The sequence below is a fragment of the Lepisosteus platostomus genome, chromosome 16, assembly GCF_059453375.1.
Source record: "Lepisosteus platostomus isolate fLepPlt1 chromosome 16, fLepPlt1.hap1, whole genome shotgun sequence".
Classification (NCBI taxonomy): domain Eukaryota; kingdom Metazoa; phylum Chordata; class Actinopteri; order Semionotiformes; family Lepisosteidae; genus Lepisosteus; species Lepisosteus platostomus.
The window spans coordinates 9,164,827-9,179,622 of NC_142626.1; the positions used below are offsets into that span (position 1 = coordinate 9,164,827).

The 14,796-nt window shown below is 41.4% G+C and overlaps 1 protein-coding gene across 1 annotated transcript in view; it reads right to left on the reverse strand.

The window, feature by feature from the left end:
- LOC148646821 (NLR family CARD domain-containing protein 3-like) overlaps nucleotides 1-14,796 on the reverse strand; it is a 231,538-nt gene that overhangs the window by 101,859 nt on the left and 114,883 nt on the right. Inside the window, exon 10 of the mRNA XM_088608953.1 lies at nucleotides 10,353-10,526. Coding sequence (XP_088465079.1) covers nucleotides 10,353-10,526 — 174 coding nt within the window. The remainder of the gene's footprint in view (nucleotides 1-10,352; nucleotides 10,527-14,796) is intronic.

Genomic DNA, 14,796 nt, shown 5'->3' on the forward strand with positions numbered 1-14,796 from the left:
GATTAAATTAATTTTCATTATATTATCATTCCCACTGTGCATAACAAGGAAGATGAATAAACACAGGGTTCTTTAATGACAATCTATTGTACATCTCATGGCTAAATAGCCAAGTCTAGCCAAAAGAGAAAACATCGAGTTTATTTAAACCCAAGCGAAAGTATTAATGGTTTTTAATTACCATACTTTTATGGTACATGACTTATGTGCTAAAATGTGATATAAAAAAAAACGATTGCAATTGGCACGCCTGTAACTTTTTCACAAAACCTCCTAGGGTAATGAAATTCTTGTGTTGTACAGCTTTTCAGCTAAATATACAGTATTTATCGCTTACGCCAGAAATTGGAGCTGCTCGCCGCGCGGTGAATAGCGACTAATAAGCAGTGAAAACATGTGTCTGTCTTTCTCTGGGGAGAAGGGAATCTGATCTGATCTGCAATCGCTGGAAGACTCGCCCCCTTCTACTTTGAAAATACCTGTGAAACCGGTTTAATTTGTCACAGCCAGCACTCCCGCAGAGAGTGATGAAAACCGTGCTGCGCCCTCCTATTTGGCATTTTAGGTATGGAGGCGGAAAGACGCCCCCCCACCTCTGGGTGCCTGACTTGTCGCCATCTTTAACCATTCCGTGTTGAGTCGCAGTAGGTAGAGACACGTACGAAAAAAAGTTCATTCCAGCTACAATACATATATATTTTTGTGGTAAGAGGGAGCAAAGCACCAGTATTTACTGCTAATAATTAGTGTAAGATTTAAAGTTGAAATTCTGAGCCTAAATATTGTAACGCTTACGGCCAACAAGCAGTGTGTGTAAGAGCCGGCGTACCAGAGCGGGTGACGTCACCGCCCTTCCCTGTGATAGCAGGACCACAGCTACTGGGCTGTGGAGAGATCTCTCTTTAGCTCACGGGGCTAGGTCGCTGCAGAGAGACGCGGAAGTCCCGGGTTCGAGCCACCTATACTTTGGGCCGACCAGATGCGGCAAGGGCGCCCGCCTGAGCCCCCGATGCGTTACATTGGTGTCAGAGTGGGATGGGATAGCCCTTCGCCGGGGACGGCGATTTAAGCGGGGGAGAGTGTAACGCTTACGGCCGACAAGCAGTGTGTGTAAGAGCCGGCGTACCAGAGCGGGTGACGTCACCGCCCTTCCCTGTGATAGCAGGACCACAGCTACTGGGCTGTAGAGAGATCTCTCTCTAGCTCACGGGGCTAGGTCGCTGCAGAGAGACGCGGAAGTCCCGGGTTCGAGCCACCTATACTTTGGGCCGACCAGATGCGGCAAGGGCGCCCGCCTGAGCCCCCGTTGCGTTACATTGGTGTCAGAAGCGGGGCGGGATAGCCCTTCGCCGGGGACGGCGATTTAAGCGGGGGAGAGTGTAACGCTTACGGCCAACAAGCAGTGTGTGTAAGAGCCGGCGTACCAGAGCGGGTGACGTCACCGCCCTTCCCTGTGATAGCAGGACCACAGCTACTGGGCTGTGGAGAGATCTCTCTTTAGCTCACGGGGCTAGGTCGCTGCAGAGAGACGCGGAAGTCCCGGGTTCGAGCCACCTATACTTTGGGCCGACCAGATGCGGCAAGGGCGCCCGCCTGAGCCCCCGTTGCGTTACAATATAAATCTAGACAAACGAAGCAATGTAGGAAATGCGCACACAGAAATACAAGGAAAATAAATCCGTTCTGACAACTCAAATCAGTTTCGATCAAGGTCTCCAAAACGAACAAGAAAAAGAGCCTTTTCAGAGAGCAATTACGCTGTGTTTATGTAGAATAAGTGATTAGATTTATGAGCAATCTAATTTCTTATTCGTTTAAAACAGTGAAACAGCTGCAAAAGATCAAGGTAGCGATTTACGTTGCATTGTGCATTGTGCTGCTGTAATACAGTTTAAAATAATTAAAAGTCTAAACAGTATCAGCTTTATTTATGGGTTTGTGTTTGTGCATGAACATAGTTACAGTATACTGTTATTTCTTTAGATACGCGATGTTTTTTTTTTAAATTCCTTGCAGGACCAGGCGTACGAATGAGTCCATAAGAATCAAGTAATAGGTTTCATTGCGCTTTGATAGATCGCTTTGACAGAAACCAAATTTCCTAAATTTAATATGCTTTTCTATATTTATTGTCAATTAATTGTCCATAATATTGCTATTCTATTTTTTCAAAGAAATGTTTGTTAAAATAAAAGTCACGGCGCTGGCTGGATTTGAACAAATCTAGTCGGGCACCTAGACCACAGTACCACCCGCAAGGTCACATGAGGAGTGGTGAAACAGCCCTACACAAACAGTATCAACAGACATTGTACAGCGTATACTATTCTTGTGTATATAATTATATCGTTATTAATTTCTTTAGATACGCGATTCCATATTATATTCCCTATTAATCAAATTCTAAAAGTATGCTTGTTGACTCCCGTATCGAGCGTATTCACAGAAAAGCTTAAAACTACCACTTTTTATACACGTTATTTCACATGTTAGTTAAAGACTTCGATGCTTAAAATGTTTAGGGAGAAATGGAATACTGGTGTGTATTGTAACGCTTACGGCCGACAGGTACTGTGTAAGAGCCGGTTTACCAGAGCAGGTGACGTCACCGCCCTCCCCTGTGATAGCAGGACTACAGCTACAACGCTGTAGAGAGATCTCTCATTGGCTCACTGGGCTGGGTCACTGCTGAGCGATGTGGGAGTCCCAGGTTTGAGTCCCAATGGTGGGGGGCTGACCTAATGTGGCAAGGGTGCCCACCTGAGCCCCTGTTACAGTGCTTTTTCTTTAAAGTACTGAGATCAGCCATATACTGTAATACTGTATGTTTGTTCCAAAATGAATATTGTTTATGGCCTTCACACGCATTATGCTCCTATTCTTTTTATGCTCAGCTACTAAGATTTCCCTTCAGTGGTAAAATTCCATATAAATATTCAATACTTAAACGAGCCCAGTAAAGACATTAAATATACATATACATACTGTATACAGTACAGTTTTGCATACAGTAATATGTTTATGTTCCTGAATCAAAGGCATGGTGAATCGGAGATTCTCAAAAATTACTGTTGTGACTGGAGACTCCGTTTCCAGATCACCTGGCACTCGAGAGGTAGCCACATGAACACATACACACATACAGTATGCAAACATTCCACTATTAAAACAAAGGCGATAACATCGGTTTCCTACAAAAACAAACTAGTCTGGAATTAGGGGATAGCTTTGCTTGCTCTGTGGGTGCACACACAGAGTAAAGTAAGCTTGTTCCGGTATTATCAAAATTAATCATTAACTCAAACCAAACACTTGTTTTAGAAGTGAAATGAACTGAATTGGTAATCAACTCGCACATCTCAAATAAATAAACTGTTTGGATTTCTCACCGGTATAATGGTTTCTCCCGCAAACCCGTAGGACCCCAATTTTGCCATGGCAACAGGGGCTGGCTTAGTAGTGCCTGTTTCAGGATTGCACTTGCGTGGATTGATTTGTATGAAGGTACCGTTAAAAGGGGGTAGTATTTTTTAAATAACAGTTATGTACGAAATGGAGTATGATATTGTATTTTTGGTAATAATATCTTCATTGTTTAGTTGTATATTTAATGTAGAAATGTGTATATCAGAATTCTGATTATTATTTTGTCAAATTATTTTTTGTGCTTTCTAGTGGAATATTCTAGGGGGAGGAGTTTAACCTAGAAAAGGAGCTCTTCAAGTTAGGAGGGGGGAGTTAGGAGAAGGTGGATTGTGGGGTAGAATTGGAGCTGCCTGCAACAATCTAGTGTTTTTTTTGAACAGTAATTAATGTATCTATTTCGTATTATAGCTTTGTGTTGTTGTTTTTTTGGGGGGATAGTTTGTGATTTTCACTTTGTTTTTTTGGGTGTGGACTTTGGGAACATAGTTCCTCATAATAAACACCACTGCACATCTTTGTGCACGCTGTGCCATCGTTATTGTAATCTTCTATCTACGTCTCTAAACTCTGCAAGGAGGAGATTGTGACAACTGTACTTTGCATGATTGGAAACAAATGTGTGATTGGATCAATGAAATGCTGTGGTGTTACTTTTACAAAGACGGTCAATGAAAGTTTACAGCTTGTCCAAGGTCATTCATTATAAATACTATTAGTAATATCTTCGGTAAAGACTTTGATGGCGACAGCTCAAACATGAGAGGTTGACCTTTATTAGCTCCACCTTGCGGAAATTCTGGATACTATTATTTTACCTGCATTATCGTGCGGTATCATGTGGTTCTATGCGAGAATATACGGTATTAATACCGTAACTTGCAGTATACCGCATCAAGCGCACCGCAAAATAATGCAGTATCGCCTGCTTGTTTTGAATGGCTGCATCTGTATTTCTGCTCCAGAAAAAGTGTGCATTTCCAACATTACTCTGTATGTTGAGATTTTAACTTTATATTTAGGCTAAAATTTCAACTGTAAATCCTATCTAATTGCTAACAATAAATACTGATGTTTTACTCCCCTTTACCACAAATATGTATTTGCATTGTAACTGGAATTCACTTTTTTTTCTGTCTGTGTTTCTCCTTACTCTCTCTCACCCCCTGCGATTTGGACACAGAATGGTAAAAGATGGCAACAAGTCAGGCAGCCAGAGGGAAGGTGGGTCGTCTTCCTCCCTCCATAACTACAAATCCAAATAGGAGTGGCTTAAGTGACTTACAGAGTCATGTAACTGACAGTTTGAGGTACCGTTTTGTGTAAATTTCACTTTGTTGCTGATAGGTTAAGCTTCCCAAACTCAGGCCCAAAGTCATGTGACTGATTTTTCTCTCCGTTTCATTGACTAAACTCGAAGATCACAAGCGCCACCATTTTAAACGGGATGTGTAGTTCTTAGTTCAGTTTGAATTTTAACTGTATGTACTGGCTTCATATTTGGCCAGGGCTTTAAAGAGAGGAAGCACCAAAAATATTTGGAGCCATCTCCACTTTAAAGGTACCCTCCTCGTGGAAGAATTTTCACTTTAAATGTTTGCCCAGCCTACAAGAGTAATTCAAGAGAGATTCTGATCTTCACCAACCCCTCAAACACTCTACAGACCCTCCACCTGAGACTGTGTTTATCCTGCTCTTGTAGAAGAGGAGTTGGGTCTGGCCCAGCAGAAAGTGCACTGGGTACAATTCTCTTCTTCCTGACATAACTCACCTTGAACACAACAGCAGGGCTGCTGAAGGCCAGACTAAGGTTAGAGAAGAGACTCATCATGGGAGTCAGGGAGCAGGTATTGTAGCATTGAAAGTGAACCTGTTTCTCTGCAAAGAAGTGTAACTATAACCAGAAGTATAACATTAAATTCATACAGTATATATGATATGGGATGACCTAAGTTCTTAATGTGACCGATGTTGTGGCCCACTTCAGTCAATTGCACAAAAAAATAAACTTTTAATTTGGCAGTGGCTCCTCCTGAAACAGCCATGAATCAATCTGTGAAGATATTAGGCTTTTCAGGAATTTCAACTGTAATTCTAACAGTGATCACAAGATGACTTCACAAGGTTTGTGTGCCCAGTTTTTCACTTTACCGTGCAGTTTATTACAACCAACAAATAACCTCCTTACTTTCTGTAATTTTAATTTTAATTTAAGGTATTCACTGAGTCTCTTAAACCAAAAGAAACAAAATCATTGGTACGCTTGTCTAAAGGAAAATAGATTGAGTCCTCACTACAATAAATCAAGCGAGAATAATGTGTATCCTGTGTGCACTGTTCTCAGCTGTTAATCATCAGGTTTACTCGCAGCCTCTGATGATCGAGAAACTTGCTGCCTCTTCACTGCGCTCTGCAGATCCCAAATGTTTTGAGAATAAAAGTGGATGCCTTGCATGATGTTCAACCTCTCCGGACGTTTTATCAATCCCAATCCAGTCCCTTTTGTTTCTCTCTTTTTACAATAATCTCTTCTCTTTTCCTCCACTTGTACATTAAATTTAAACTCACCCCTCCGAGCTCACTAGCCAATCTGTATACTCCGGATCTCTCCACAGTGCTGGCGAGATACTCACTCTCTTTTTTTTCTCTCGGGTCATATAGCCTCGGAGCCCCTCCAATTCAATGAGCACAATACATGTTTATTTATCCTGGTTGAACTACAATGTAACTTGCATTTCACCTGAACATGTTTACATTAACATTATATTCACATACTGTACTGTACTAAAACAACAAAAAATCCATATTAAAACTGTTTACATAAATTCACACAGGATTACAGAAGGGACAGACAGACTCTGCTGGATCTAAAACAGACACAAACTACTTGACAACAATGATAGTGCACAAGACTCCCCACTGTGAGTTGTCAGCTTTGGACAATGCGGGGTGTTTGGGAGTGTGGGGTCCACCAGCTAACTGTCTGATATCTCCGAAGAAGACAAAGTGCCTGTTTTGAATTAATACATTGGTGAAATATTGGTTTAAATATTTTAGGAATGATTGATAAAGGTCTGTCGAGATAAGAACAAAAATTCAAGTTAGAGAGAGAAAAGTTGTGCGCCTCTGCCTATTAAGCTTTCGACGCGGTTCTATGACGAACAATTTAATCAGCCACTTGAACTTTTAATGCAGTGCTCTCGATTAGAGATGTCAATGGTTCAGATGGAAAAAAAAATTACACACAGCTGAAAGTTAGAGGGCTGTAATTGATGGTATCTATGCCCCCTAGTGGTGACCAGCGGTAGGGCATTAATTGTTCTCCGCTGTGTCAAAGAGAGAAATCTGTACAGGCTTTCCCAGGAAGGCAGTATCCCCACACATGTTTCCAGGGAGTGTCAGGGAGAGACGGCAGCTAAGAAAGGTGCACAGCCTGTACAGAGCTTTCCCCTCAGCTGTGGCCAGAGATCATTCCTCTAAAGTATGAGACTATTTCAGTTCCCAGCAGGCCAGGGAAAACAGGGAGCATATCAGGAAGATGACCCTATATTAACAGCATTCCCCGAGATGTAGTGCTCACGGAATTTGACATGAATATCTGCCTGTACACTGCAGGGAATACAGTCCCAAAGTAGCTCACATCCAGTCCACACAGCGCCAGCAGCCTGGGTCCATGTCTAGCAGGTGTTGTAACTGGGGGACAATGGCTCAGACCAGTCTGCTAGTGAAGAATAAGAAGTGGCTCAGTTCTGTCTCCATTCGAGTATTGTGGCTATTGGGTTGTTTAAGAGGGGAGACACAGGGGGACATAGTGGTTAACATGGCTGTATCGCAGTGCCAAGACCCTGGTTCAGCTCCGGACCTGGGGAGATATTTGTGTGAAGTTTGTATGTTCTCTCTGTGTTCTCATTTGTTTCCTCTGTCGAACCCCTGATGGACTGACAACCAGTACAGGCTCCTGTGTTGGGCCCATTGCTTGCTAGCATAGGCTCTGGCTCACTCATGACCCTGAGTTAGAAACAGTGGAGTCCAGGACAGACTGGGTGTCTCCTGCTCTCTACACACACAGAGAGCACCACTCCTCTAGCAGACTGAGGAGGAAAGGAGGCAGTGGGGACAGGTCAACCCCACAGGTGATAAGTAGAAAGAGGACCAGGGCGAGTTTGAGGTCTCCTGCGCTCAATTCTGCAGGACACAAGGCCAGGCCATGAGCAGTTGATGACAACAGTTGAGAGTCCTCTAGGGTTTCTCACAGTGCCTGACATCCCAGCCATGACCATGATGTCATCAGTGTACTCAGAGTCCCGGATAGTAGGATCAGGACAGCCCGGGATGGAAAGCTCCTTGCTGACCCAGCGCAGGCTTCTGTTATAGACTGTATACTTCTACTACATAATCACTTTTTGAATTCTAGAGGTTTTATAAAATATTTGAGAGGACAGCATTCCAGGTGGAAAATGGCTGGTAGTCTTATCACGCTAAACTAAACTGTATCCTTAAAGACAAATAATGAAAACTGAAATGAATACATTCTGGGTCCAGATAAGGCATTTGACAGGGTACTACAGCCTTTTGTATTTGAAACTTGTAGGATTTTCATAATGGTTTTATTTTTTGGCTACATGCAATGTAAAAGCAACCAAATGCACAGGAACAGGTTGATGGTATTCTGTCAGACACCTTTAATTCATACAGGGAACAAAACGAGGAGATTCTTTTCACCACTGATTTATTCTCTCAGAGTGTACGTCTACAGAACGATACAGAGGGAGGTGATATAGCAGGAGAACACACAATCAGGCTCTTTATAAAGATGGTGTTAGTATATACAGCAGAAATTCAACATCTTTTCCTGTTCTCACAGATGTAATCACAGACTACAGCAACTTTTCAGAATAGGAATTAATTCTGAAGCAATGTTATTGGGGAATCTATATCCCTGGAGGTCAAAATTAAATTTAATTTACGATAGGATTGGGATAAGATAAGATGTTGAGCAACTGCAATACCAAGAAACCGAGAGAACACATTAAAATATAATTAAGAGGTGCTAGAAAATCAGCTCAAGCAAGACTTCAATAGATGGAAACTGCTGCCTGTCTCATTCTTGAGAAGGATGAAGACAGCAAGAATGAAGGTACTTCCAGGATTTCTGTCTTGTTCTAGACCTTCCTTATGCCTCTCAATGACCATTACTAAAACGTCTATTTTATGTGGTTTAAAGTCAGGGTCCCATGCTATTGTGACCGTCGCAGTTCCACAAAGGTTAGTGTCCCCCGCCGCTCTACCCCACCGGTTCATCCCGCAACACCTGGGGCACGAACACGGGTCTCCAGCATAACACAACAGTGAACCATCCACATGAGCTAAAGGAGACCTCTCTCAGCCCAGGTGGCTGAGGTTCTTGCTACGCACAGGGAGGGCGATGACGTCACCGTGTCCAAACTAGCTCTGCTACACTATTTCTATAAACCCCTCAAAATTACTATTTCTTTCTTGATTTTGTTCACAATACAAATTCTTGAGATTACTGTATTTAAATTGCAGAATTTATTTTCATAATGCTTTGCTTTGTTCTGCTGGAAGCAAGCAGGGCAGGCAGGAGAAAGTAAAACTAGAGACACGATCGATAAGGCAGGGGTTGAGCTGAGAGGAACTGATTAAAGCACCAGGGAGAGTCTGAAGGAGAGTCGTTTAACATGCAGAGTTCAAAGCACAGGAATCAGTCCAAGATGTGGTCAAACAGGTAAGGTCAAGCACAGAGAAAGAGGAGAAAACACCGGGAAATTCAAAACTGGGAAGAAGTAATTGAGACTCTAAAATGAGAGGCTAACACATTAATAAATTTTGCAAACCTAATTTACTACCACAGCTACATTCAATTCAATTCAATTCAATTAAACTTTATTGTCATTAAACCTACACAGGTGCATAGTATAATGAAAAGTGTTTCTCATTAGTCACCCAGGTGCAGTATATAAATAGGACAGAAGATAAGACAATAGACAGTTACACAATAGCAATAACAGTAAAATGTAATAACATAACATAAATAACATGTAATCAAGTAATCAAAACTTTGCAAAATTCCACAAACAGAGAAAATATAACAGGACAAAAACAGTGCAAGGTAATTCTTGGAACAGTGCAAAAATAGTATGGTTAAAAATAGTATGGTTAATTAATAAATATTAAATATTATTATGCCTGTTACAGTTTTACTGGGCTATTGAGGGGACAGTACAATTTCGGCTTACATGTGTGTGTGGTGGTGTATATTGTATACATCCTTTCAAATTTATGAACAATATCAGAAATCAAAGGAGGAATACATAAGTTAAGAGTAAGATGCAAATGAGAAGGCGGTTGCCACTTCCACAGTAATTGAAGAATCTAAAACCATACAAATCTGTATAAATCCACCAATTCACATTCACAGAGAGAAAATGAGTAGAAAGGTCATATTCAATATTGGAAGAAACACCGATTGCAAGCTAAATATGATCAATTTGGAGGCACAAACTGTTGGAAGAATGTCCAGGAACACCTGGAATATCATAAACATATTTGGCATGAGAATAAAATGGGGAAAGATACTGTACTTAAAGAAATATAAAAAAGCTACTTTAGAACTGTCAGGACTGTAGCCATGAAATAAATCACTAGAAACTGGTTAAAGCTGGACAGACCTTGTGTTCAAATGAAGAAGGACTCTATTAATTAAATCCCATGGAGAATATTACCCACAGAATTATCAACAACATATACATACTGTATGTGTAAATAATTTGGGCAAATGGGAAAGACTGCATGTCAAGATATTAACAAAGAAGTGAAGAACTTTTGATGCATATGAAAAGCGAATGTTGTGTGTCTCAGAATATCTACATAAAACAATAAAAACAAAGAAATCACCAGTGTTCACTTACTTCAGTGTTGTTAATTTACAGTTGGGTTCCCTCAGAGCTGCAGACAGCAGTTTCACTCCTAAATCCCCCAGGTTATTGTCACTCAGATCCAGCTCTCTCAGACTGGAGTGTTGAGACTGAAGAGCAGAGGCCAGATCTACACAACATCTCTCTGTTAGTTTACAGCTCCACATCCTGCAGACAAAAAGACAGGAGCACAGCTCAACATCTGCACAGCTCATCCACATCTTACTTTCCAAGTCTTCACTCCAACATCAGCAGGAATATACAACATCATGTCATTATCCATCTCAGAGTGTCCATGGAGTAGGATGATGAAGATAACAGCTGCTTCAAATTAGGTTCCAGAAGGAAGACAAAAGATGAGAAGAAACTGCCAGGAAGGGCAACTTTCACTTTTAACTATAATAAAAATTGCTTCACATTTATTATTATATTTTATTATTATGTCATCCTCTTATAGTTATTTTAATCAGTTACAGTGTTGTTGTTTTTCTTCAAATGGTTTATTAATCCCAAATGTAAATGTCTAACACTGGAGTAAGTGAACTGGAGACTTTTTATTTTTATTTGTAGATATATTGAGAAAAACAGCATTCCCTTTTGAAGAAAATAAACAATTTGAATTAAAAAAAAAAACGACCTGGGTTTTAACTATATGTATAAATATGCATGTTATATGAGTTGGAGCAGTGGCACTGTGCTAAGGATCTGCGCCTGTAGCTGGAAGGTTACTGGTTCATATCCCATGGCTGGCAGAAGAATCCTACTCTGTTGGGCCCCTGAGCAAGGCCCCAATTGCTCCAGGGGTGGTATACAATGGCTGACCCTGCACTCTGACCCCCAGCTTCTCTCTGTGTCCGTGTCTCATGTAGAGTAAACTGGGGTATGTGAAAAGATTAATTCCTAATGCAATAAATTGTGTATGGCTAATAAAGTGATCTTATGTTTATAACAGAAGTAACAATAATATGAAGCAATAAACAGCATACACACACATCACCTAAAGACTCTCAGCACAGAAGAAATAGATAGACCCTTTAGGATCCAAAACAAACACAAATTAATGGACAACAGTGATGGTGTGCACGTTTCCCCTTTCCAACTTTAGAGAGTGATCTGTACAGGCTTCCCAGGACAGGCTGTGCATTAGCAGACAGCTGAGATCAGTGCATAGTCTGACAGAGTTTTCCCCTCAGTTGAAGCTAAAGACTGTTCCCTTAAGGTATGAGACTATTACAGGTCCCAGCAGGCTAGGGAAGAGAGACACATCAGGGGGATGATCCTACACTTCAGAGAGGAAGTGCAGACAGAATCTGACATGAATATCTGCCTGTATACTGCAGTGAATACTGTCCCAGTGTAGCTCACATCTAGTCCACACAGTGCCAGCAGCCCAGGTCCATGTCCAGCAGGTGGTGTAGCAGGGTGACATTGGTTCAGTGCAGCCTGCTGGTGAAAAATGAGTAATGGCCCCATTCTGTCTCCATTCTCCATTGTGGATATCAGTGTATTTTCACAACTAATCTCCAGTAGTGATCACTGGATTTAAAAGGTATGGTTAGACTACAAATTTTATTCATGAACTTTATTTCTTTGACCTGCTCTCTCAATCTGTGGCTGCATCCACTTTGTCTGAGCCAGAAAACTGAACTTTAGTACAAGACAGCAAGTCAAGAGCGAGTCCATATGAACTAGAATTCTGCCTAAGACTTTGTCGGCCACAGGGGAAATCTTTTAGCTTGGGATCCATCTGGAAATTTCACTAGAATTTAGATAACATTAATACAGTTGGGCTTCACTGTCAAAAGAGTCTGGATGATCATCCAGACAAAACCTGACTGGAGCTATGTATTTGAACCTTGCTAGAGAGAGCTTGCTATTCTGTGTTTTTAAGGAACTCGCATTTCCTGGCTAATAGAAACTTCAATTAGAGACGTCTCCAATTTATAATATCTATTTTGTGGCACCTGGGTTTTTCACAGTGCTCTCATACATCAGTGTAATCCGAGTCCAGGATACTAGGATCAGGGCAGCCAGGGATGTACAGCCATTTACTGGCTGCAGCCGATGAAGAAGAGAATGAGGTTGTATTTATTTAGAAGGCAGGTAATCTCTTATTTCGCCACTGTAGGAATTATTTAAGAGTTGAATACACAGTAGAAGTCAGGAGTACTTTCTGGGTGATTAGAATGTTAGGCCTCTGGAACACCTTGTTTGAGCACACACCCTTATAATAATAATTAATAATTGCTTACAATTATTAAGACACTCCATTCAAAGCACTTTAGATTACAGGTAATGAGGATCCCCTCCACTAAAACCAATGTGCAGTCCCACCTGGATGATAGTGCACCATAACGCTCACCACACATCAGCTATCGGTGGGGAGAAGAGCAGAGGAATGAAGCCAATTCACAGATGGGGATTATTAGGAAGCCATGATTGGTAAGGGCCAAAGGAAATTTGGCCAGGACACCGGTGTTACACAGCTACTCTTTTCAAGAAACGCCCTGGGATTTTTAATGACTACAAAGAGTCAGGACCTCAGTATTATGTCTTATCCGAAAGACAGCGCCTGTTTACAGTATAGTCTCCCCGTCACTATACTGGGGGCATTAGGACCCACATCGACTACAGGGTGAGCACCTCCTTTTTGGCCCCACTAACACCTCTTCTAGCAGCAACCTAAGTTTTTCACAGAAGGTCTCCCATCCAGGTACTGACCAGGCTCATACCTGCTGAGCTCCAGTGGGTTGCCAGTTGTGTGTTGCAGAGTGATATGGCTACTGGCCTTAAACATAGTACTGTAATTTGTGTGTTCTATTGTCTGTGGTATAGTATACAGTACAGTATGTCTGGTATAATTGTGCCTCTAATTATACCAACTGCTCAGATATATTCTGGAAAAATCACAAATTGGGGTTTTTTAATATTTACTTATTCACTAAACAGCTCAGTCAATTCCTGATTTTCACAAGTTTTGTTAACCCCGCATTCACTACAGTGCATAGTGGAGCGAAACAGACCTGCTGTGATCAATTCGCCAACAGTTTGATAAGTTTGATTGCCTATTTGATAGTTGGAGTATTTGAGCGAAAACAGTGAAACAAAGAGACCGAAAACGCACCGTTACCACAAGGAATGGGAGCATCTTTTCGCATTCAAATCTGTAATGCTAGCGTCTACGCGAAAAGCAACATTTCAAAACTGCACACAAAACGTATGATGTGGACTTTCTCGCTAAAAGTGAGTTACAGAAAAGTGGAAAAATTAAAATCTCAACTAGCAGCAGTCGCTTTTCACAAGACCTAATACAATCATCGCATCGTTCTCTGTGTGCCACATCCTGGCTCATCACAAAAAGTCGTTCAGGGATCGAGAAGTAATAAAAAAGCGTTTGTTGAGACTGCTGACTTGCTGTTTGGAGATGTCGAAAACAAACATTTTTGGCGAGAAGTGTTCAGACAGCTGTTGCCTGAAATCAAAGAGTTTCTCAAGTCGTATAAACATGGTGAATATGCCCAGTTAGAGGATAGCCAGTGGCTTTTGGATTTAGCATTCCTCACAGACTTGACTGAACTGCTGAATGACCAGAATGTCGAGTTGCAGGGACAAAATAAAACATGATCAGCAGTGTCAACACATTCAAGCTGTTGTAAGCTTCTCAGTGCCAAAGCTCACATTAAGGTAGGATATTCTTTTTTCTTAAATAGGGAAGATTACTTGTTCACTGTAGCATGAGTCACTTGTTTTTATTTGCTGTCATTTTAGTGATGGGTATCGTTATTATGCTGATGTGCCCACAGTCTGTTTTCCCTATATCAGAGCTTCAAATTCACACTGGTAGATCGCACTGGACTGGCAAATGAAAAAGTAGATCCTGCATTAAAAAAGGTTGGGCACCCCTGAACTAGAGGATCACATACTGTACATGAAAAGGTCAATGATGGGGATTTAGAGAAGATAGTTCTTGTATAACCAACTTGTTTGCTATTTGAACAGGCAAAAGCAGTAATGAACACACAAAGGATACAGCATGATACTGTGTATTTGCACTTTCAACATTTTTTAATAAAGTTAATCTTTTTTGTGGAATTCTCAAATCACAGGCAGAGAAGCATGAATTAAGAATTATTTAAAAAATAGAAAAAAAGAGCAGAGATAACATGAAGCAAACAGAGGTGATGTAATTATTGGAGTACCACAGGGATCTACACTAAAACTCTCAGGTCCCGAGTCTCCAACTCACTGACTCCACTGTCTTCTCTATCTGATCTCCTCCGAGATCATAATGTAGGTCCCTCACTGAGCCAAGTCCTTCTGTCGCAGATTCCTGGACTCAACAAGCTTCACCTCTCACACACCGTCTGGCTTGTCCCTTTCAGGGAGATGACACCCTCTGCTCCTAATCACCATCTCTCTTCATCACATCCCACTGCTG